Source organism: Pseudorasbora parva, chromosome 2, assembly GCF_024679245.1.
Source record: "Pseudorasbora parva isolate DD20220531a chromosome 2, ASM2467924v1, whole genome shotgun sequence".
In the NCBI taxonomy this organism is placed as follows: Eukaryota; Metazoa; Chordata; class Actinopteri; order Cypriniformes; family Gobionidae; genus Pseudorasbora; species Pseudorasbora parva.
This window is the reverse complement of record NC_090173.1, coordinates 55,154,884-55,181,720: the sequence shown is the minus strand read 5'-3', so window position 1 is coordinate 55,181,720 and position 26,837 is coordinate 55,154,884. Positions and strand designations below refer to the sequence as shown.

At 38.0% G+C, this 26,837-nt stretch overlaps 1 protein-coding gene across 2 annotated transcripts in view; it reads right to left on the bottom strand.

Moving 5' to 3' along the window:
- Nucleotides 1-26,837, bottom strand: part of cep112 (centrosomal protein 112) — a 299,282-nt gene that overhangs the window by 129,909 nt on the left and 142,536 nt on the right. For both annotated transcript variants that reach the window (XM_067424733.1, XM_067424741.1), the window contains exon 22: nucleotides 5,235-5,297. In XM_067424733.1, coding sequence (XP_067280834.1) covers nucleotides 5,235-5,297 — 63 coding nt within the window. The remainder of the gene's footprint in view (nucleotides 1-5,234; nucleotides 5,298-26,837) is intronic.

Sequence of the window (26,837 nt, the reverse complement as noted above, 5' to 3'; positions counted from 1 at the left end):
ATGCATGGGAATGGGTAACAATCCTATGAGAGTTAAAAAACAGATGGAAGTAATAGCGGATGGGAACACCAGATGAGATTTGTCTTGGATATGAGGTAAAAACAACAACATGAATACTGTTCGGTTTCTCACAAAAATGATCGGTTCGTGTCTTAAGATCAATGTGTCGTCATCTTCTTTGTGCATGTTATCTAAGCATGTTTTTTTTAGAAGAGTTTCTGTTGTGTTGGTTTTTTTGGAAGGTTCCCATTATGGTGATGAGTGGAGAATGAGCTTAGTTTAAAGGGGTGATGAATTGAGAAATCAACCTTCCCTTGAGCTTTGGATATATAAAAGGTCATGGTAATATAATAATATCCCGTAAGTTTCAGAGCTGAAAAGCTTTTATTGACACCAGGCCCAGCAAATGATCGATCTCAGAATATGCCACACCTTGACGTCATTGTGTGGCGAAACGCTGCCTCAACAGAAGAAGAACAACGCCTGATTCTGTAGCCCAGCTCACAGACCCCTGCCTGACATGACATAGGCCTACATAGAGCTAAACCGGATCGAACTACCAAGCAACAAACATACCGCATAAGCTTCATTCGGATTCCAATATTATGAATGCATGGATGAACTTTATTTTTAATTATTACACGGCTCTGTGAAATACTTGATTCTGATTGGTCAATCGCGCATTCCAGCAGTACGTTATTTCCAGATAACACCCGCTCATACGGGTACTACGAGTTATCTTGACCGGTACTACTTCTATGCTTAACACTGGCGCCATCTTGTGGCTTAATCAGCCGTGGGTTACAATGGGAGACTTCAAGGCAGGTTTCCTTTATAACGTTTTTAATATATATATTTTTCTTACACAAACGCATCGATTCGAATCAGAAGGCTCTATTAACCCATCGGAGCCGTATGGAGCACGTTATTTGACGGACAGCTGCATTTTTAATGGACTTCAAATACAACTACAACAACTGCTGGGATTAACGTTAGCCTGGACTTTTTAAATATAACTCCGATTGTAACGTTATTTGTCTGAAAGAAGAATGTCATATACACCTACGATAACTTGAGGGTGAGTAAATCATAGGCTTGGTTTCATTTTTGGGTGAATGAACCCTTTCGGCATTCATTTTCAACATTTAGCAAGGGCATATGGCAAATCTTCAGCAATAGATAATGGCTTAAAGCAGGTTGGAACTGTTTTTCTTCGCGGAAGCTTTGAGTAAGAGCGAATAAAATATTTAATCTCAAGACAATATTTTGTGTCTAATAATTATTTATTTGAGACTAGTAGCCGTGTAATAAGCGGGATAATGTACACCCAGCCGGTTGTTATCGCAGAATAAACCCCTTCAGAGTGATGCAAGACCCCTCCGCTTTGCATCGGGGTCCTGATCACTCTGTCGGGGTTTATTCTGCGATAACAACCGGCTGGGTGTACATTATCCCTTACTAAATATCCAGCTCACAGCAATTGCCATGCTAATGCAATCAAAGCATTTGAAAACCAATGAGCATTTACTGAATTAGCTAGTTAAAGCTAGCCAAGATTCCATTACTAAAAATAATCAATATTACATGATAATTTTAAGTTAAACATATGAATTAGCTTACTCAAATATTTTAAGTTAAGAGTAATTAAAATGTACAAGTACAAAATAGAAATCTGATAGTTCTGCTTACTTAAGGGGGGGGGGGGGTGCTGTTTCATGCATACTGAGAACAAAACAAACAAGAAAAAAATGTTTGATGTTTGAAAAAAGAAAGAGAATTTTTTTTGTTTTAGATCCATGGCATATTCTAAAATCGGGAAACCCCCAGGAAAAGACAGGTGGTGAGGTTTTCCCGATTTTAGAATATATCATGTATTTAAAACAAAATTTTATTCATGCCCATTTTTTATTCTATTTTAGCTAGTTTTGTAGTCATGAAAATACAATTTTGTAGCCACTGGTCACTATATTCTGTATTAAAGAAGAGCAAATATCCTTTGTTCCACACTTTGTAAACCTGAATAAGTTGATAAAACTCAAAAAAATCAAGTTAAGAAATGTAAAGATAAATAACTACTCCATAAAGACATATTCATTAATCATAAACATGCCATTAGATAAAAATACAGCTAGACTGAAATGTAACACTGTTAAACAGATAATAAAAGTATATAAATGTAATACTATAAGAACCCTGCTATTTTAATGGTTTCTGTTTAGTCCATTTGGGCGAACGATTCCTAGCGAGAGAACTAACGAGAGGAGGAAGTTATTTGGTGTGGAGGAGGCGCATTTGATGTGTATTAAACAAAGACGTGTTCCCACCAAATGCGAGTGGGAAACGAGAGAGAGGAAAAACTGTTTATCCAGCGAATGCCAATTTTGTGCCTCGGAAAAGGAATTAATCATCAGTGGCCCTTCTCAGAGGTTATTTAGAAATGGGAAAACGCCTGTGAACTCTTTTTCTCACACACTCCAAGTGCGTTCTTTTGATCTCAAGCATTGTGTAATTTAATAGGCCTGTGTTTTCACACAACATCTGCTTGTCAACCTGACATGTTGTGGAGAGAACCGAGAATAAGGCCGTGAAAGAAGAGCGAGTGTTTGAGCTGGGACTAATGTAATGAGAGGCAATTATGACAGTCCCACAACCTCACGCTGAACGCTGCGATTTTACAACATCTACAGTGTTTGAGGAGTTCAGCTCGCTGTTAATCGCACACACAGAGAAGAATGAAGGTTATTCTTCTAAACCTGACGCGAGTGTAATGCCGTTGAGTCTGAGCAGATTAAATCTAATGTTTAACACATGGCAGAGGCCGGCGTCGGTCACACACATGATGGGATATAGAGGAGAGATAAGCGCTCAGATACCCTCAGACCTTCTGAGTGTCAAATCTCGGCCAGGAACGGAGGCTGGGCAACAAGTGTTGAGTAGGAATAGTATCAGGGGCAGTACAATCAAACGCATCTGTCCAACATCTCAGAGGACAAGTTGTATTATGAAGGCGGAGGGGGAAAATATGTTGGGGGGTTTGGATATTTTTATTTTACTGGTGGCTTAAAGGGTTAGTTCACCCCAAAATGAAAATTCTGTCATTAATTACTTACCCTAATGTCGTTCAACACCCGTAAGCCCTCCGTTCATCTTCAGACACAGATGAAGATATTAGTGTTGAAATCCGATGGCTCAGAAAGGCCTTCATTGACACCAATGTCATTTCCTCTCTCAAGACCCATAAAGGCACTAAAGACGTCGTTACAAAGCCCATCTCACTACAGCGGCTCTACAATCATTTTATGAAGAGATGAGAATATTTTTTGTGCACAAAAAACTAAATAATGACATAGAGTGATGGGCCGATTTCAAAACAAAGATTTGAACCGTTATGAAACAGTGAGTCGATTCATGATTCGGATCGCCAAAGTCACGTGATTTCAGCAGTTTGACACACGATCCGAATCATGAACACGATACGATACGAATCATGAATCGATTCACTGATTCATGTGATTCATAACTGGCACAACCCTACGCTATGAATATAATAGGATTGATTATTGGAATTACATATATAGGGCATTTACATTTATGGTAAATGGACTCCATTTATATAGCGCTTTTAACAGACTCTATGGCCATCCAAAGCGCTTTATATCTTGCCTCACATTCACTCTCATTCACACACCGACGGCGATGTCAGCCATGTAAGGCGCCATCCAGCTCGTCGGGAGCAGCTGGGGTTAGGTGTCTTGCTCATGGACACTTCGACACTTGGTCAGGTGGAACCGGGGATCGATCCACCAACCTTCCGGTTTGTAAACAATCTACATGAACCACTGACCCACTGCCGCCACCGCTCGTTCTAACACTTATATTAGTGTTAATTTTTTATGCCATTTATGTAAATGTTTAGGTGGGAATATTTCTTTTAATTGTTTTGGATCGTAGATTGTAAAAGACTTGAGAGTGGTGTTGTGTTCTCTTGAGTGTTGAAGCTGCCGTGATGATATCATTTCCTAAAAAGGATCAATAAAGTATCAATCAAATCAATCAAACACCTCCAGCTTCCCCACTCCGGCACTTCAGGTCTGTGAAGAAGATGTGTGTGTGTGTGTGTGTGTGTGTGTGTGTCGGGTCTTCTGGAAAGCACCAGGCCCAGACGGTGTTTTGCCAAACTGTCTGAAATCCTATCTATCTATCTATCTATCTATCTATCTATCTATCTATCTATCTATCTATCTATCTATCTATCTATCTATCTATCTATCTATCTATCTATCTATCTATCTATCTATCTATCTATCTATCTATCTATCTATCTATCTATCTATCCATCCATCCATCCATCCATCCATCCATCCATCCATCCATCCATCCATCCATCCATCCATCCATCCATCCATCCATCCATCAGGCCGTAATAGCAGGACTATGGGTGCTTCTCAATATCCCTCCTTGTTTCCTCGCTCCTCTGTCCTCCATCCTATGCCCCGGAAACCGATGGAGCTCAGCCATCTTGTAGGAGATCTCAATTCTCTAGCTGCACCGCGAGGAGGCGAGGATGGAGGAGTGAGGAGGCTTCCTGAGGAGTCATGAGCGAGGATACACTGGAGTATACTTTGCGGAAGTGTTTTATCGACTAAACGTGACGTACGCATTAATTCTCCTCCCCCTTCATATCGTGCCACAGTTTATTCATCATTATTATGTTAACATGTACAAGACACAGATGTTTGTCAAAAAACAACAACTGACAGTTGCAGAATTATATCAAAGCACAAGAAAATGAACGAAACAAATAGAAACGAATTCTATACAATGAATAAAAAGCAGTTAATAACTGGAATTCGTTGTTAATAATAACTGGTAATATTGATTAAAATATGGACAAATGTGGTATTTTGTGGAGGCTGAAGCTTACAATATAAATAGTTATCTCTAATGTTCAAGAATCCCGACTAAATCCAGCGGTGCAGTCATCATTAACTGACGCTGCTTTAAAGTGACGTTAAAGGGAGCGAGGATATATCATTTTACTTGATTCAATTCCTCCGTCCTTTCGTCTTTTCCTCGCGTCCTTTCCTCGCATCCTGAAGCTTCATGCGGAGCTAAGGAGCGAGGAAAGGAAGCTAGGAAAGGAAACGAGGATGCACAAATAAGAATTGGGAAGCACCCTATTTTTCCTTTTTTGAGAACATTTGTATGCCGTGCTCAAACAATCGTGTGTTTACCTGTGCAGACTTGGCCAGCTTCTGATTATATTCCTTCTCAAGATGCTTTATCCTGCTGTTGGTCTGTAAGGAAAGAGAACACAGAAGAGGAGGGTGTTAGAAACAGAGAGCGTGGACACATGACACCAGATCGGCTGGCAGGAAGTGCAGTGAGACGCTTCGCTGTGACCTCTGCGACTGGCAGGCATGTTGGCATGCGTGTGGCTGGAGCTCTGGGCTCAGGGCCAGGCCTGACACCACAACAGCACACGGGCCTTTCATCAGAAGCCAACTTATCACCACTTAACAGGAAGAGAGAGAACAATATCACACTGTTATCTGCACAACAAGAATATAACGTGAAGAAAAAAAATCTGCTGTAAGCTTTTATGAGCAAGAACATGAAAAGTGACAAAAAACAAAGAGATAAATGAGTATATGAGGGTTATTTTTTTATGAACAGACAGATGTGCTTTTGTCGCTTTCTCACAGATCTGATATTAGTAAGAGATTGACAGATAAAAAGGTAGAGTTTACTGCTGGTTGGTTTGTTGACGCTCTGAGATGCAATCCACCACTGCAATGCCAAACTCATTTTGTGTCTCTTTAAAATATTTATCTGTGACACTGCAGAGATTAAGTACATTGCAGTTTTGCGTAATGTTCTGACTTTGCATTTCACAGTTTTTACTCATGTCGAGGAATACTGAATGCGTTTTTGTGCAAGTGAGCTAGAGCTACAATAACAATCATGTTTGCACACAACACCTTTGGACTTACTCACGATTTCTCTGTTAATAGTCAATGAATGGGAAAGCAAAGTAACTTGCATTACTTTTACTTGAAAAAAAGTAATTATGTGATTACATAACACATGTTAATTGTCAGTAAGTTAGTGAGTTAGCTTCTTGCCCCAGGTCAGGGGCCATCTTACCCCAGTAGCACATGACAACTAAATGAACAGTTTCTATTAATGTACCTTAATAACACATTGGCTGACGTATCATCATCCTGCACATGCTAAACCCAATATCTATTTATGTTACAATTTAAAAATAAATGCACATTGTTTTAAAGGGGGGCCTTTTCCCCCATATTACCCTATTTAGATGGAGAGCTGACCATTAGCATTCACATTCATTTCAATGGAAGTTGCTCAAATGCCCTAAAAATGTGGGACTGACATGCTGCAATCTTTTTGTATTAATAAATGACGCAAGTGTTTTTTTTACTAGTTTCAGCACGACGCAGTTATCCTTTTCACGTCCAGCTGTAAGTTGTGTAAATATCAAATGCACTGGCTCATCTGTTCCCCCATGGGCGTCTGGTCTGAAAACCAGGAGTGTTCAGGAGCATTGTTGGAGCGTTGCTATTTTGAGGAACTGAAAACGACTGAGCCATTGACCAACACAAACCTGCTCTAAAGTCAATAGTGCAGTATTTTAGTGTTATTTAAAGGGTGTGTTAGTAATATGAGCCTATAGGCGGAGCACAACACACGTACACTCTGATTATTACACACACAGGGACGCACAGCAGCACACACACAATAAATAATAGTGAATCCATCATGGCGCGAGCACAAATGGCTTTTAAAGGGAATGGGAGATGAGGCTCTGATTGGTTTATTGCACGTTACACCAAAAACACACCCATGACCAGTGATGGGAATAACGTCGTTATAGATAAACGGTGTTACTAACGGCGTTGTTATTTTCAGTAACGAGTAATCTAAAGAATTACTGTGTCCCCCGTTACAACGCCGTTACCGTTACTGAGAATAAAATGCGGCGTTACTATAATTAAGCTCACTGAAACGGTTTTCATCCGAACAGGCGCGCGCTCTGTCAGCGGACCTGCAGCTATGTGTGTGTGACTGTGTGTGTGTGTGACACACGCGCATGCGACCAGTTACCAGGAGTCAGAGCGATGGCATGTCCAATGACTTCAAAGGTAGCTTTCGCAAACTGGAAGTATAAGCGCTACTTTTCCCTCGTTGAGATGAAAGGTAAGAATGTTTATAACATGCAACTTATGCCCAGAAGAGTCTCTCCTCGTCGGTGAACACAATAACGTGAGCTCCGCTACCGGATTAGACAGAGCCACGACATTAAAGACACCAAAGCTAGGTTTTTCTCGCGAGAAAGTGGGTAAGCCCACCATACAAACAAGACTTGAGAGCACTTCTTGTTAAACTATTTTTTTTTGTGAATAAGAAAATACTTCAAGCAGGCTACAGTATGTCTACCAGTTGTGTGACAGTTTTGGAATTTTAATCTGCACTACAAAGAGTCTAGGCTATGTAATTTTTTATATAATGTATATTTTTTATTATTATAATTTTCTATTTTTGGTATACTTTTCTTAAGGAGCATAATTTATTTTTAGATTTATTTGATGACCAGTTGGGGTCTGTGCTAGCATTGAAATCTAGACGCACCCTAGCGGCAGCAAATTTAATCTGCCCGCAAGTGTCGTCTAGCAACTCTCAATACCCTTCTGAGCTGTATTCCCCTAACTCTTGCCGGACCAATCACATCGTGTATAGAGTCGGTGGGCGGGGCCATAATGACGAGTGCCGAGTTGCGTTTGTGTGCTTCTAGTAAACACAGAAACTGGCGAACGGCCGTCTTTCGAATCAGCTTTGAATGCGATTCTGGAAGACTTGGAGTTAAGCTTTTCTCTGAGAAAAGAACAAAGAACGGCACTGAAGTTATTCTTAAGAAGGGAAGATGTGTTCGGAGTTTAGCCGACCGGATATAGCGAATGTTTAATCTGTCAGCGAGCTCTGTTTCACCTTCGTTGCTCTGGTTGGTGTAGCGCTATCCTATCGCGTGCAGAGGGAGTTTGAAAGACAACCGTTTATCCGCCCCTCTGATTGAGCTGCCAATGGTGAGTTTCCAGACCAAACATCTTGATGTGGCTCTGGCTTGTTAGGCTAGGTCTGTGCAATAAATATTACAGTTCTAAACAATCTATTTTGTTTTATTGTTCCACTATAGTACTGGTATTTACAATAATGTATTGAATTTGATAGGTGTCTCTTACATTGTCCCACAGGAACATTAAAATAGTGTAGATTAGTGTACAATGTTTTATAATAATAATTATTCTATTTAGTGTCCATTTCATTCATTTAACATTTAATATTGGGGGCATCCAAGTTATTTTACATATTTGAACATTTAAAAAAAGTTATAAACACTTGTCTGTTCTACTCATTTCAACTGACTTATGACAAAATTATATGACTTTTTTTACGAAAATAGTTACTTTCCCTGGTAACGAGTTACTTTTATTTTAGAGTAATTCAGTTATTAACTCAGTTACTTTTTGGAACAAGTAGTGAGTAACTATAACTAATTACTTTTTTAAAGTAACGTTCCCAACACTGCCCATGACTCATTAAGACTTACTTTTTAATGGCCATTAATAAAGAATTTTGCAAAAGTGCACATGAAGTTCAAAACACAGCTTCTAAACCGATCTGAGCTCAACTCAGAAAGGCTTTCACCAAAAGCTCTAGTGTGAAAAGCCCTCAGACAAAATATGAAACGTCGGTTGTTGAGGTTGATGCTTTTGATCCAGCAGGCCGGAGACATCAATAAATGAGCTACAGCTAAAACACACACATCCATACCAGCAAACCTACAAGCAGATCCACCCTAGACCCTCCCTCTCTCCTCCTGTCAGTCACTTTATGTCCCCTCGAGCCCTTCAGATTGATGAGAGAAACAAAGCAACTCCGGCATCTATAAAAAGGATATGCTTCGGTTTTTGCTGCTTGTGTTGCCATAGAGACCTTACATTCCTTTAATTCTGCTGATGGGTAACGGGGAAGTTTGTGTGAAGGAACAGTCGGTATAACATCCTCAGACTTTTTGAGCGCCAGATGTCTGCCTTTCTGAATTTCCTCAAGCTTAAAGGATCTCACCTTCGCCCTCACATTGTCCCAAACGTTTTCATGACATTATTTCCACAGAACACACAAGGATATGTTTAGGATATGTTTCCATGAGGACAAATCTGACAATTCCTTTAGCTCCACCATTTTGGAGCTACCTTTTGGTCAGTTCCTTAAGCTTCTATTCTCTCCAGATATTGTCCAGACCGCCGCACCTGATTTATGAAAATGTATCATAAAGTAATTAAATAATAAATGTATTGTTTTGCATTGTTTTTTTAATAAGTGCAGTTACTACTACTACTACTACTACTACTAATAATAATAATAATAATAATATATATATATATATATATATATATATATATATATATATATATATATATATATATATATATATATATATATATATATAGTAGAGGCCAAAAGTTTGGACACATTACTATTTGTAATGTTTTTGAAAGAAGTTTCTTCTGCTCATTTATTTGATCAAAAATACAGAATTTTGTGATGTATTATTACAATTTAAAATTTTGGTTTTCAATTTATTATACTTTAAATGATCATTTATTTCTGTGATGCATCTATAATAAATTGAAAACTAATTATTTTAAATTGTAATAATATATGACAATATTACATTTTTTTATAATAAAAATAATAATATATTTATATATTATTGCTGTTTTTTGTTGGTTTAACTTAAAAAAGTAAGTAACCTGGTTGCCTTAAAATTTTGAGTTTATTGAAATAAAAAATCTGAGTTGATACAATGAAGGACATTTGTTTAATAAATAGAAACTCAAAATATTTTTGTATCTGAACCACAAAAAAACATTTGATAAATCATGAAAATAGCACTATTTGGCATGTTTCACTGCGTCATCAGGTATAAAACACAATTCCCCAATATGCTTACAAAATCTTTTAATAATATTTTAATAAAGGTTGTCGAATCTCAAAAAAATGTTCATTGTATTAACTCAAAATTTTAATTTCAATGAATACAAAATTTTAAGGCAACCAGGTAACTTTTTTTCTAAATAATTTTTTACAGTGTATATATATATATATATATATTAGGGCTGACGAACGATTAAAATATTTAATCGCGATTAATCACATGATTGTCATGAGTTAAGTCGCGATTAACCGCAATTTAAACACAGATTTTTATCTGTTGTAAATGTATCGTAAATTAAGTTTGAAATAAGTTTTTAATACTCTAATCAACATGGGTATATCGACAAATATGCATGCTTTATGCAAATGTATGTTTATTATTAGTGAAATCATACTTATTCAATAATAATCAATACAGAATGAAGACTAGACGTATCAAAGGTCAGAGATGTTTATCAAAGAACTTGTTCATGTCTCTTAATTCTAAGCTTAAAAATTAAGAATAAGTGGTGATTTTTCTAATTTTAAGAATATAAAGGGAGTTTTTACACTGGCAGTTTAATTCAGAATAGGGCACAGTTCGTATGAAAAACTGGTAATGTGAAAGCTGTCATGCGGACCGGTGAGCGCACCAGAACCACACCATACCTAGAGGAGGTCCATATTACACGAGCAGGAATATAGTGTGGCTCTCTATTGAACTGCAGGTATTTTGTATGTGCGCGCCGAACTATGTCGCGATTCATGTGAACAGTGTAAAGAACACGGACTCAGGAGCGCTCTTGTTCAGAAGAGTAACCTGTGCATTCGTTTTAGCCAATTGTAATGCATTTAGTTCAATATAACACATGTACTGTAAGTGGTGATGTGTCAATGTTTACCTCAGACATGAGCGAGAGTGAGCTTTAGACAACTAACTTTGACAACTAACTTTGACAGCCCAAATATATATATATATATATATATATATATATATATATATATATATATATATATATATATATATATATATATATATATATATATATATATATATATATATATATATATATATATACTACTAAATATTTTTTTATTGGAAATTTAATGGTGAAGCACTGAGCTTGAATTTGAACTTTACTTTTATTAAAAGTGTCTGCAAAAAACAAATTTTTATATGGAAAATGTTATATTCTACTCTTATTAAATGTACCATTGTTCAGTACTTTATGAACTGACCGAGAGCTTCAGTGATTATTAAAGAAGCGCCCTTTACTTGCTTTCTGTGTAATTCAGTCACAATTTGAAGAAAAGTTTGTTTTACTTTTTTCCCTATATTAGGAAAGAGGAGTGGAAATGGCTAATATGTTAATATTAGCTCCTAATATATAACATTAGTGCTCCTCTGCCATCATTACTAGTTATAGTGGTCTTTTTTCCCCTTTTTGCTTGTTTTGCAGTGTTAGTTCACATTAAAAATAACATTCAAACCTGAAAATATTCAGAGCTTTTGACTCAAAAGTTTGTACAAACCCTGAGATAAATAATGTAAAAAAAAAAATAATTCTTCCAGAATGCCATGTGGTGTTACTATATTAAATTCCTGGTGAATGTTGTTGATTTGTGGATTGGAACCCCTGCTTTTATTGACCTTTTTCAGACTCGACTGTCCCTGGTCACTGTATGTTTTAGTTGTATGGAAGAGCACAGCATGAATATTATTCTATATCTCTCCTTTGGTGTTCAATGAAAGCAAGTCATCGAGGTTTGGAGCAACATCAGTAGACAATGACAGAACTTTCATTTTTGAATGAACTAAGAACAGACGATTCGATAAAAAAGGGATGCCTAATGGGCCTGCACTGATATACTCACACAAGTATGGAAAAACACAAACAATAAGAGTAAGAAAGCTGGAAGATGAAGCATTTGGGCTGCTTTGTGTGCGTTTCCTGGCAAATATCTGTACCTCGCCAAAGGCATCATAGAGCTACAGGCGCTTTGAGCTTCTATCAGGTGCTGCAATCACTTCACAATGCTGCCGGTGTGAGTCCACGGCCTTTGAAGTGTGAACGCTGTATTTGAACGTTACTGTATTTGAAAGCACAAAGCGTGCAGCGCCAAGCCAAACTTCATTAGCAATCTAATTCTGGAGTGGAGCAATCACAGCACTCACCCTTCCAATCATACACATTAAAACAGATGGAAACAGCAGTGCATACATCTACAGGGATAATAGGAGATGTAATTATTATTAGTATTTTTTCAAAATAGGAATAGTATAAGAACAAGGTTGCCAGGCATTTCTCCACATTTTTGCAGTGTCTCTCTGTGTGTGTGTGCCCTTGTTTATATTACATTGTGGGGACCAAAAAAGGCTTATAAATCATGCAGGATGAGTTTTTTTTTTTTGAGAAAGTAAAAATACAGAATGTTTCCTGTGATGGGTAGGTTTAGGGGCTGTGTGTGTGTGTGTGTGTGTGTGTGTGTGTGTGTGTGTGTGTGTGTGTGTGTGTGTGTGTGTGTGTGTGTGTGTGTGTGTGTGTTTAGAGGAGATTTTCAGGGCTTGCTCCAGTTGATTGTGTAGCTTGGAGAGTTTTTTTTTTTTGTAAACATGATTTTTAAAGCAATGGCCATTCTCGTGTATCCAAACTGCCTTGGGTTTATTGGTTCATGGTGTTGGGGAAAGAAATAATAGGATAAAGACTGAAACTTAAAGGAATTGTTTACCCACCACAATCATCATGATTTACTCATGCCCTCATCATTTACTCGCCCTCATGTCGTTTTAAATCCAGTATTAGCTGTTCCTTTTCATACAATAGTGTACATAAAGACCAAGGGTTGTCAAACTCTAAAAAGGCAACAACACAAAAATCCAATAAAATATTATAAAAGCAAAGGAGGGAGTAACACACAAATATGCAGGTCATAATCCATCTAGACACGTCAAGTCATGTCAGTGGCTCACCTCAAGCAAGTCAAGTGCCAAGAACCAAGTTAAAAGTATTAAGTAAAAGAACCTATTAATAGTATAATTTGAGGTAATTTTACTTGTTTCCTCTAATAATTATTTGGTCTTTGAAATCTTGTTACACATAAAAGAAAAGCAGCGTACTTGTGGCTTTATCAAAATGACTATTTTTACTATTATTATTGATTCACTTACACGATTTATGTTTGGCACTTTCATTAAGAGAACATAAGCTGTGTCCCAATTCAGAGGCTTCATCCTTAGAAGGATGCGGACTTAAACGGGACGGTCTAGGGCCTGCCAAAATTCCCACACTTGCAAGGCAAGTTTATTTGTATAGCACATTTCATACCCAATGGCAATTCAAAGTGCTGTACATAGAAATTAATTAAAACAGTGGTAACAAATGCATGAGAAAAAAGAATACGGACGAATATGGACGAATAAAAAATTAAAAACAAGCATAGTTAAAACAGTTGTAAAGATAATAATAGTAATAAAAAATAATAATAATAATAATAAAAATAAGATAAAATAAAATAAAATGGTCAGATCCACAATAATGGTCTGATATAAAAATAAACATTCTTCAGTTTACAGCCTACATACATGTACCATCTTTATTAGAACACCTCTTTCATTTCTTTTTCAAACACGTTCATAGCATCCATTTTAATCACTATTCCCTGATTTTTACTCAGGAACCTTCTTGTTTGGTTTTGCACTTGACAACTTGTCTACATACATGACGTATTTCCTGGATTTGGCCCAAGTGTTCAAGTGGGTGTGAAGACACATTGTTTGTGGATTATCCAGCCCATGAAAAGGACACATTTTAATAATTGTGCTGCTTCTAATGGTAAAAAGTAGTTGCAAATGTTGTAAAAAATACACATACTCATATTTGCACCAATAAAATGTGCAACACTATGTTTTACTACCAAATTATACACAGTAAACCCTAACGCCCAAAATAATGAATTGGTTTGAGTAGAGCCAACTCGAATTAAACAAATTTAATCAAATGAACTTTTATGAGTATTTAGAACTTTCTTTTTCTTTTGAGTTCTCAAAACTGACACATTTTAAGTAATCTGAACTTTTTTTTTTTTTTTTTAATTCAACTAACTTAAATTTAACCGAAACTAGGCTGGGATTTCTATTTCCCAGCATGCTTTGCCATGACACTCAAAAAGGACAGTAAATGCCTATATTATTAGTTATATTATGTTTTATATTAAGATTAATGTTAAGTGGGAGATTTTATCGTTTAATGTTTTGCTATGCTAGTTTAGAAGAGTTTTTGTTATGTTGGGGTTTGCATCATGCGACGAGTGGAGCATGAGCTTAGTTTGAGAACAGATTTATGTGAAATGTTTTATATTGCTGTCTTCATTCAGCAAGCGCTATGCTAATGCTACCAAAACATTGTGTTACCAATCATCAAGATGTCATTTTATTGAATTAGCAAGTTAAACCGTAAAGTTTCCTCGACTAAAAATGTGAGAATTATATTTTTTAAGTTAAATGTATAAATTATCTTATTCAAATTTTCATGTTTAGAACAAATGAAATCTGCAAGTTCTGCTTACTTAAACTTTAAATTTTTTGAATATTTTATTTTTAGTTTTGCCAACTTATTCAGGTTTAGTGCATGTGATATCTAATTAATCCAATTTACTTTGGAAAGTTCATTCTCAACATCTAACGCGAGTTCCTTAACATGATGGGATACGCTCGAATACCACTCAGAAGTGTAGGTTTAGGGTAAACACTGTAAGCATCAGATAAATCCCTCGCCACGCACATTCAGACCATTATCAAACAGAGATTTGCAACTCTGACTTTAGTTACTATTCTTTCTTCACATCATCCCACTGACTCCCTTTGATTTAGATTTAAAAGACTTCAGCATCATTATAAATGCATCCATCGAGCTACGGACAAGAATGATATCTGTATTCATGCATCTTGCTGAATAGAGGTGAGGTTATACTCACTTCTTTCTAATCAAACAGACATTGGGCCCTATTTTAGCGATCTGAGCACCTGGTCTGAAGCGCATGGTGCACTTAGGGCATGTCCGAATCCACTTTTGCTATACGGTTGTTAAGGCTGACGTCACGCGGCAGCGCTTCCGGGTCCAAACGCTCTACCTTATACCACAAGAAAAACTACAAACGGTGCTAATATACACACACAATGTGGTGTAATACTACAAAAAAGCTATAATCATAAAGTTTTTCTCCATACCAAAATTCCAGATGGCCAGACAGTGTTCATTAAATCATTAAAATATTAATGTATGTGATGCTGTGAGCACAGAGACTGCTGTGTAGACTGTAAGTATTAAAATTTTTAAACTTTTTTAAATGTTTGATGTTTAATATGAATAAATAGCGCTCATAAACGGGCGTCAATGGCATTCTCAAGTGAAACGAGTTGAGGCTTGGACCCAGAAATGGCGTTCCTTACGTCACGACTTAACAAGCAGATTGTTTAACGTCAGAAAAAACAGCGCTCCAGTAAAAGCCAGTTGGAGGATTCACTCTGTTGACATGAGGAAAGACTGAACGCTTCTCCAGAGAGGAATCCTTTTATTTTTAATATTTAAAAGTGTGTGTGTGCTGCTGCGTGTCCCTGTGTGTGTAATACTCACTGTGTACGTGCGTTGTGATCTGTCCAATAGGCTCATATTACTAACACACCCTTTAAATAACACTAAAATATTGCACTATTGACTTTAGAGATGGGACCAGAGCAGTTGCTATTTAAACAACATGGAGCTGGACGTGAAAATGATCACTGCGTTGGGCTGAAACTAACAAAAAACTGTTTTTCAACTGATAAAAAAAGATGAAAAAGAAAAAGAAAATGTTTTGTTAATTTTACTTGGATTAGATTACCTGAGTTACTTCGTTGAATTAACTACTCTTCTATTTTGAAATACTTTGCCTATCTTCTTCATATTTGGACTAAATCTTTAAACTCATTTGACCAGCGTTTTCTTTTTAGTTATATATTTTGGGCTTTTTTGAAATACAGTAGAGAGACAGGAAGTGCTGCTGTTGTGCTATATATTAGAGCACTGTCCACACAGTAATAACTCTCCATACACTGTTAGGATGTTTGATTACACTTGCCTTTGTTACACTGTAAATATACATTTAAATACTGAATAATGTTAAGTAACTGCATGTACTTACTACAGGGTTAGGATTAGGGGTTGGTTTCGGGTTATAGTTGCATGTAATTATGCATAATTTAAAGGGGGGGTGAAACACTCAGTTTCAGTCAGTGTCATGTCAATCTTGAGTACCTATAGAGTAGCATTGCATCCTGCATATCTCCGAAAAGTCTTTATTTTTTTAATAATTATATAAGAAAGATGCGCTGTTCCGAGTCTTTCCGAAAAAAGTGTATCGTGTGAGCGGAGCTAAATAATGACGTGTGCGCGCTGCTGCTATTGTGTTGAGTGCGTCGTAAAGCTGTGTCATCCCTAACAGCGGGAAAAAAACTTTATTCAAAATAAAAATATGGCTTTTAATCAGATACAGCCATACATCTATGATCCGGAATCAGACCCAGAGGCTGCAGTTGAACAGGAGCAGCAGCAAAAACGACTAGAGCAGGACGTCTCTATGTGGTACGATATACACTAACTATATAATATGCTTAGCGACTTGTGTTATTTACATATTTATACTTGAATTATATCGTCGTATTTTTGTCTTTGAAGGTGTACATGTGAGAAGTGCAGTTGTGCACGTGTGTGTGTGTGTTTACGCGTGGTTTGTGTAGACAATTGTAACGTTATTAAGCGGACTGGTTTTGCACGGCAGGCTAAGTTAGTGTTTACATAGAAAGACACGGAATAGTAGCGCATTTGAATGAAGAAGCGTGCTTATTTAGGTCAACATATTTCCCCACTCTTTGTGTATTGTTGTTTGGAGTGCTTTTACAATACACAAACATAAAGTTACACATATAGTGGCCAGCTAAACAAATGTACACGCACTACACATCGCATGCTCCATTGATCAATTTCTATATATAGTAACTATACGTGATCATGTTTGGGCTACTTGATGAGCATAGGCAAAAACACAGACATTTGAAGCAGTCTAACTCACCGCCCGCGGTTCTAACGTTGGGACCTTTATCGTTGGGACTGCTCCATCCTTCAGCATTAGGTGATTGGAAAATGCGGCGTCAAGCTGGGCCTTGTTTATGAAACAGTCGACACCGAAATGCAGCGAACAGATATAAACATTCGCGCAACTCAGTTGCTGATCCGGAAAAGCAAATTACATCCACTGTTGCCTTACCGCGGGGTTTTTGGGGAATCTGTGCAGGACTGTCTTGGTCTGGCAACCAAAAACGCACTTTTTGATGTCATTGTTAATTGTGCACATCACCTGTGCAGCAGCCTACGAGCCAGCGCTTTGATGGGCGTAGCCTGTTACTTTCGCTCTCTCCCTCTCTCTCTCTCACGCTCTTCCGGTAGAATTGTCCGTAAGGCCCATACAAGGAAATTCCGCCCCCATTAACGTCAAAGGGGACGCATGATCGCAAAAAACTTGCCGAAACTTATGACTAACCGGAAGTAGTATTTTTGACAAAGAAATACTCCCATCAAACGTCCACCTTAACTTTTGAAACTTTGTCTATGTTTAGTATGGGATTCCAAGTCTTTAACAGTGTAAAAAGATCAGTATGCATGAAACAGCATTTCACCCCCCCTTTAAATTAATTATGTCCCTAACTCTACCCGTATCCCACCTCAATATCAGCAAAGGTGCTTTGCAATATAATATGAACACAATAAGTACATTGTGCTTACTTTTTTATGTACGTACATAGAAGTTAAGGCCACCTAATAGAACTATAAAATAAGCCATGGGATAAACCTGTTTCATCAAATCTTAAATGGACACACTGTAACTGCTTTAACCGAATTGGTTCCGAAACTTAGCTCAAGGTCTGAACGCACTATAAGATCTTTTACAAATGGATTATTGCCTATACCGGCTTTTAGAAACTGTTATGGACAGAGATCTTTTTTTCTTGTGCTCACTAAAAACTGGAATGAGATCCCACAGCACATCAGGACTATCACATCAAGAAGACTATTTAAAAAATAACATTTGCTTGTCATTTAATGGACAGGTATATCTGTGATCATTGAGATGGTTCTATAGCCCCTCCTGTTGCCCATATCTTGGTTATGTGTGTCTGCTGTTGTCTTTAGTTGTCCAGTGTGTGAGCTTTGTTGTGAATGTGGCTTTTATGTTCTGCAGAGCAGGAACCTGCTGAAAATCAGTTTTATACTGAGCCAGGCCCGATTGTCCTTAATCTTTTCCTGTTTAAAAATAAAATAAATAATCAGACAGTATACAAATTGTTACTAATTGTTAGTTGCAAAGTTACTTATAGTTAGTAGAATGTCTAAAGTGGACTATCAAAATAAAGTGTTACCAAATTATTATCTGATTAAAAGCGCATACATCTGTCAAATATATAAATATGGGGATAATATTGAGATTTTTTTGTACATCTATATTGCTCGGCCCTACTGTGAACACGCCAAGTCAGTGAAGGTGACACCATGCTAATGAAAAACACATCAATCCTCACTCGTCCTTCCTCGTCCTCGCGCGTTACACTGGCAGGTGTGGCTACACCCCCAGCCCGTGTGTGTGTGTGTGTGTGTGTGTGTGTGTGTGTGTGTGTGTGGCTAGGGTTGTTTGATTTTCACCATGGCTTCCGAAGTCTGTTTTTGGGCAGGGATCTGTCGCACCTCTGTTAGCAGGTGGATCAATGGACTGGCGGCAGGGATCATGGGAACACAGCCATGAATGCATCAGAGTGAGGATTTAGGCTGCCGGGTAGTTTAAGTTGGGACCTCCTGCGATCCGTCCCATTTGATGACCTTGGGTGCTGATTTGCCGCCAGGGGCAACAATACAAAGGCCAGCTTAAGGATTCAATAGGAGCCTTTTATTTGGCTGGTGACCCCAGAGCCGCCATCTCCATCTGGTGGTGTGATTAGAGCGCTCTGATGAGGGTGGGCAGCTTTCTTCATGCCGGCTTCATCAACAATTCAGAAGTGTGTGGAGTTGACCTGTTAACAACGGCGAAGCTTCAACTTTAAGGCTGTTAACTCTCCACTTTGAGCAGAAAACACTGAGTGCTTCACAACACCATCTATCATCGCCCTTCAGCTGGAGGAGGAGGAGACAGCGGAGACTCCGGAGTGATCACTCAATACTGATCAAGTTCCCGCTGACAGGTGGCCTTTGTGCTATCCTGCATTAGTTTGTCTAGCACTTCATTTGTGTCTTTTTGGTGATAGGTGGAGGATGGTCTCAGCCGCAGATGCAACGCCCACAGATTGACTGTTTGAAGACCATCTGGTCCATATCGCACACATGTAATGACTTCCTCAAAATTGCAAGCTGCAATCTGACTGGCCAGTAGTCATGTTTCACATTTTGTGGGGTTCATGGTTTTGACTCATAAGCCCAATAATATCCAATATTATTACACGGATCTCTGGAATACTTCAAGTCAAGTCAACTTTATTTATGAAGCGCTTTTACAATGACGATTGTTTAGAAGCAGCTTCACAGTGTTAAACAGGATAATACGGCAAGAAAATGTGATTTGGCTGTACAGTCGTTCTGGAGAAAACAGTGATGTTATCAGATTATTTTAATTTATCATAGAGCGACAATGTTGGCAGATCAGTATTATAGTTTATTCAAGTAATTAAGACCTAATAAATTAATTTTATCTGGATATTTAGTTGAATAACTTAGACCGAAATTTTTGTGTCTCCACTTGACTCTGATTGGCTCTGATTGGTTAATCACAGCATTCAGCTGTCATATTTCTGAATAATGATTTTGTAAAACAATTTACTGTAATTTTAATGGTAATAGACTAAAAATCCTACAGTAAAAACCTGTTAAGTGGTTAATGGTACTGTATACAGTGAAAAACTGAAATTAATCCAATGGGAAACTCCATGTACACTGTAATTTAGGGGACCTGTACCCACAACTTAGTTAAAAATTCTAATTTATTGTTTTAATTAAACCTTTTAGGTTGCAAACATTATTTTTTAGAGTTGATCATTACATCAACTTAATATCGTCTGTAATTTAAACTCAAATTTCTGCTTAAAAAAAAAGTTAGGTTGTGCTAACTTAATGAAATAGTCTTGATAATTTTGGAAATTAGCAGTGGATTTCTAGTTCCCAGCATGCTTTGCATAGGAGTGGTTAAGGAGAATAAATGTTGACTTAGAGGGCGCTATCATACACCCGGCGCAATACAATGTGTGACGTAAGTGTTTTTTACTAGTTTTTCAGCCCGACGCAGTTTTCATTTCACGCCAGCTCCACGTTGTGTTAATATCAAATGCACTGGCGCATCTGTTCACCCATGGGCCGAGTATTTTTTGTGTTATTTAACAAACACACATTTTTTTATATCAAAAATAAAAGTATTCCTCTCTGAAGCATTCAGTCTTAACTCCATGTAAACAGTGAATCCTCCATGGTGCGAGCACAACTGGCTTTTAAAGGGAATAATAATAATAATAATAATAATAATAATAATAATAATAATAATAATACGTTTTATGTATATAGCGCCTTTCCCAAGCTCAAGGCCGCTGCTTGGCGCGCCGACCGTATTTTCTGTCATTTAACTAGAAAAAGTGGATTCGGACACACCCTAAGAGCACCCGCGCCATGTTCTCAGATCTTTAAAATAGGGCCCCTAGTGTTAATTTATTTGTTTTTAGAGAAGGGAAAGACCTGTTAGTGTTTAATGCTGCTATGTTTGACATTTAAAAGAGCATTTGTGGTTACCATTGTGATGAAAAGTAGATACATGTAGGTAAACAATACATTAAAGCATGTTTCAATAATGCCAGTGACCCGAAATATCTTACGTGTTCATTAAATGCACATGTTGTTAGCATGTGCTATAATAGCTCTTGATTTGATCTAAAATAGAGAAGATAAATTGATTTCAGGGCTAGAACTCTGGCAGTTGGAGCGTGAAAAGGAATGAAAAAAGAGTAAAAACATATGATAAGAATTTGGTATATTAACATTATTTATTTTATATATATTTGTGACCCAGGACCATAAAACCAGTCATTTAGGGTCAATTTTGTTTAAGATTTATACATAATCTAAAGTCCATATGAATCTAAAGTTATATACAAAATGAATAACACTTTAGTATGGGGAACACATATTCATTATTAACTAAGACTTTTGCCTCAATAAACTCCTAATTTACTGCTTATTAATAGTTAGTAAGGTTGTTTTTGTAGCATTTAAGTTTAGGTATTGGGGAGGATTAAGGGATGTAGAGTAAGAATAAGGCATTAAAATGAGCTTTATAATTACTAATAAACAGACAATATTCTAGTAATATGCATGCTAATAAGCAACTAGTTAATAGTTAATAACTGAACCTTAAAATAAAGTGTTACCACCAAATGAAGTCCTTAGCAACACATATTACTACTAATAATACATTTTTTATATATTTACAGTAGGACATTTACAAAATATCCTTAATATCCTAATGATTTTTGGCATAAAAGAAAAATGGATAATTTTGACCCATACGATGTATTGTTGGCTATTGCCACAAATATACCCGCGAGACTTAAGACTGGTTTTGAGCTCCAGGGTCACATTTAATTTAAATCTGTAAAACATTGCAAAACTCAAGTTCCTGCTGTATTTTTATGGAAAGGTTCAGCAACCACAGCTGCTGTTTTTTTGTTTGTTTTTTCACAGTGTACTCATCTTGGAAACCTATATCCCCTACATGTTCATAGCATTATTTTAATTGATTTGGAAAGTAGCTGTGTATTGTATAATTAGCTGGCCATTACTTGCAAAACAAACCCATTTATCACAACGATCACCATGTCAGGGTTAATTTTGTGATAGCAACCAGCTGCATTATCCCTTACCTATAGATGTAATTGCTTCTAAATCTTGGCGGATCTTCGTCTAAATAAGCTGCTATATGGACCACACTTAATGCTGATTGTCAAAAGTCCATCTGTGGACTCAAAACTGGGTTGAGAATTTCTTCTCGAGGGACATGAGCGAGTGTCCAATGGCACTGTGGATGCGTTCGGTTGGCAGCGGCTCTCTGAAGCCCGAGCTTTCTCCACAGCTCTACACTGCCGGTCTGTGGCAGGCTTTTCTTGTGTCCTCGACTTTCCGAGCAGCCACCGTGAGAGAAACAGAATGAGAAAAACTGGAGGATGGGAGGGAAAAACGGCATAACTTTCATCTCCGCAGAAGAAAGAAAAATAGAATCACCAAATCCATCCACATGCCTGGCTGGTCTAAATCTGATTTTCTGCTATTAAGCTCCATTTCCCTCTCTCGATCTGCCACTCCGAGGTGATGGGGAGGTGTCTTTGATCATATTCTCCCACTGTTTTGCTCTCTGTAATCCATGACCAAAAATAATGGGATTTGGTGTATCTCCAAATGGCAGAGAAACCAGTTGACAGAAATTAATAAGTTTGCAGGGACAAAAAAAAGTGAAGACAAACAATGACTGCAACATCCCCATCTTCCGTCAGGAGTGAAAGAAAGAGAGAAAGTGTGAATCATAATGTTAAACAGAGACTAAAAATGGTGGTGGCACATTAACAAAAAATAAATAAAGTTAAAAAGAGGCAACATCCGAAGTTTGGGGCGGAATGACAGCTGACAGGCGCGCCGTGGGGGAGCTGGGTATACTGACGCGTCTTTGAAGTGAGCGTGTGTTTACCGCGCTCTCCGAGACAGCAGCAGCAGCCATGTTCTCAGGGCCTGATCCACTCTAATCCCTCCTGTCACTGCTCAATGGAAATCTTGTACCAATGCCACATATCCTTCTTTGTCAACAGGTGCTTTTCATAATGCAATGCGTCCATGCAATCATCTTGACCAGTTTCCTGCCAGGTTTTATGTGCAACAGACTCACAGATTGTGAGCAATGGTCCTTTAGCGTTCTCCTTGAGCTGCTGCTTATTGTTTGCTTTCACATTCTGGTCGCAAACTGCCCTGTCCGTTTCAATATGACAACTAGGGATTGAACGACTTCCATTATTTTAAAGTCGACATTTATGTGATTAAAGTCGAGTCAACGTCGACTAGTCGCTGATGACGTCATTAATGAACTGCCTAATAAATAAGCCTGAACCTCGAGCTGAGACGCGAACGCGGGTCTTCTTGTGCACAGGACAGCTATAGCATGACAGCACTGCTCATAAGGAAACTGGTCCATATAACAGCTTTTGTATCAGTTCTTTTGTCTTATGGTCGTTATATTTCTGACAGATTTCTGCTAGTTTTGAATAAGATACAGATAAAGTAGCACAATAAATATTACACGTATATGAATGCATTAGTAAGTGATTGCGTGCGAATTAATTCTACCTGGCAGTATCTCTCTATTAATAGTGAAGCTGTGAGTTTTAGTTATCAAGAAATATATGCTAGAACTTTTCAGTTTCTAAGCTATTTTATTGATAAATCCCAGAACTGTGTTGACTATACATTTCTGCGCTACTGAATGGTTTTGTGTGAGGCGCGCGATCGGCTGTGTGTGTGCGTTGCAATGCAGCACGCATTAGTTTAGCGCGATGATTAACTTACGTGTACAATAAGCGCGCATTCTCCCGATCAATTTTGAGCATCCAGATGGTATAATCAAACATGTCTTGTGGAGAGCTCACGGAGTATGCATTTATTTGTCATTTTTAACTGTTCAAAAACAGAGCCTGCGTGTCAGGAAATTGTTCATCCTGTTGCGCCCTCTATAGGCCGGCGACTAGTCGACGTCAAGCTTAAAGCGTCATAGCAGAGCACTAAGGTCGACTAGTCGATTAGTCTAATCGATCAACCCCTAATGACAACTGATTTGCGCTTTTCTCTAACTCATCCTTCGGTTTGCTTGGGAGAATCAAGTATTTATGCCTGAAACTTTCTTTGAATTCAACTATTGACAAAAAGGTTAGGACATTTAGGGCCCTATTTTAAAGATCGAAGCGCATGATCTAAAGCGCAAGTGCACTTAGGATCCACTTTTGCTAGTTTACCCATGGGAAAAATGGTCAGTGCTTCGTCTAAAAGGGTTGTCCCTCGTCTCTTAATGAGTCATGGGTGTGTTTTGGGTGTAATGTGAAATAAACCAATCAGAGTCTCATCTCCCATTCCCTTTAAAAGCCAGTTGTGCTCGCACCATGGAGGATTCACTGTTGACATGAGGAAAGACTGAACGCTTCTCCAGAGAGGAATCCTTTTATTTGAATATTTAAAGTGTGTGTGTGTGTGTGCTGCTGCGCGTCTCTGTGTGTGTAATAATCAGAGTGTATGTGTGTTGTGCTCCGCCTATAGGCTCATATTACTAACACACCCTTTAAATAACACTAAAATACTGCACTATTGCCTTTAGAGCAGGTTTGTGTTGGTCAATGGCTCAGTCGTTTTCAGTTCCTCAAAATAGCAACGCTCCAACAACGCTCCTGAACACTCCTGGTTTTCAGACCAGACGCCCATGGGGGAACAGATGCGCCAGCGCATTTGATATTTACACAACGTGGAGCTGGACTTGAAATTGAAAATTGCGTCTGGCTGAATCTAGCAGAAAACACTTGCCATCACATTGCACCGAGTGTATGATAGGGCCCACAGTCTGTACGCTCTTGGAAGGAAGTCTGGGATAGCGGTCGTTCTGACATTTCAAATCTTTGTACCGCAGTCAGCATTTCTGGGGGATGTTTGTGGATAGTGGGCAAACACTGTGAAAACAGAAAGCAGGTGAAACACTCTGACAACTTCCTCCCGGATCATTCACAAATCCATTTCACATGTATTTACATTCCATTCAACTGGCGTAAAGTCGGATGCTTTCACCATGCATGGCTCTTCGCGTTGGCTTCTGCTGCGCTGCAGAGGACACAAGAGCATGTGCTGACTTTTCAAAGCTATATCTCTACCTCTGTCTTCCACTTTTCTTCTGTTCTTTGTCACAGTGAGGAAACCAAAATAACCGCATCGGTTGTGCACCTTGTTACCATGGTGATCTCATGCATGTAGCTGGAAGCATAGATGCAGTGGCCCTACAGAATTACCATTTGTGTGAGAGAAAGAATATAACAACAAGAACATAAAAGTAGTGCCCTATGATTTCTGTGATGTGGAAAATGCGTACGGGATTACGGAATCTAGTCATAAAATGAAATTATATGAAACTAGCCCATGGGTTTTCAAACTTTATGATGCCAAGGACCCCAAATATGATGAATTTTTATGGGGGGCCCCCTAAAATCCATCTATATATTTTTATGTATGAAAACACATTTAAACTGTTAGATAAATAGTAAGTGTGACATTATATATTCAACATTGTTTTGCAAATTTAAATTTGCTATACTTAACGTGAGATGTATAAACCTGAAGAAGAACATGTTCAATTAAAAATTACTTGTATAAGCAACTTTCATAATAAATGAATGTAAGTAGTTCACGTACCGAATTAAGAATACAGCTCTACAAACCCAGTGAGCAAGATAAAGGGGACTATAGGGAGAAAAACTCACTAGAAAGATACAAAGCAAACATACAATTCTGAAAAGTATGTATATGGCAAACAAGGAGAGAAACGTTTAGAAATTAAACAGTTAGATTGATGGTAGACCTTATCCATTTTTGCTTTGTCTTTTAATTATCTGACATTTTCTGGGGACCCCTTTGAACCGTCTGGAGGACCCATGGGGGTTTCCGGACCCCAGTTTGAAAACCCCTTTACTAGCCTGGCGTGGTCATACTCAGTTCTAGTCAGAATATGAGTCTGATGCTGCTCCATTGGGCTGTGATTAGGGTGCGTTTCAACCCAACCAGGAAAAACCTCAATTGGACAGACCAACAACCAATCAGAGCAGCGGAGCGACGCATAGTTGTCAACAGAACTCAACTACATGCATGATGGAAGAAGTAGAAGAAGAAAAAGAAGAGTGTAAATGGTCTTTGCCAGTGTTAAAAATAATTTTAAGGATACACAGAGTATTTACCAACACAATCATAATTTTTGAGAGAAATAGTAAAGGTGAATGCAGATACGAACAAGTTCTTCGCTTCAGACCCAACCGCTCTTTGATGACGTGGATGATTACGTTACTATTAATCATCTGTCCATCATCATATGACAATTTCATTGGTCCAGACCGAACTTCCCGAACTCAAATGTTGTGGGCGGGACTGAATTCGGCTGACATCCAGGCTAGAAATGTACTGTATGCTACAGAATGTCAATGAATAAATCCAAAGTAGGTCTTGCTTATTTAAATCACGATATGGACTAGTGTCTGTGAAAATTAAAGCCCCATTCGCATGGGACTAGTAATTCAGCCATGTCTGTAGTTTGTAAAGTAAAAATTCCCCCGCAAATTACTTACCATATTTTGCCGAACACCGAGGTCCTGTGATAACATTAGTCCCGTGCGAATCGACATCTCTGTGATTTGGCCAGGATTAGGCGGATCGTATATAATTTTTGCAAGCTTTTTTTCTTCTTGTGAGCATTTCTATCTTTATCTTTCACGTAGAATAAAGTCTGCATTCATAATGGGCACCGTTATGAATTCCTGTGCAGCCGCGCCCGCACGGATTATACTTTCACTTTAGAATGAGTATCAATTTGGGATTAATCTGATTGAATGGTGTGTTTAATATTAACATCAATACTGTTCTTAATGAAAAACAGAACAGAACAGTACAGTAAAATGACAAGCTTGTTTAAATCGTTTATATAGGGGCTTTTACATT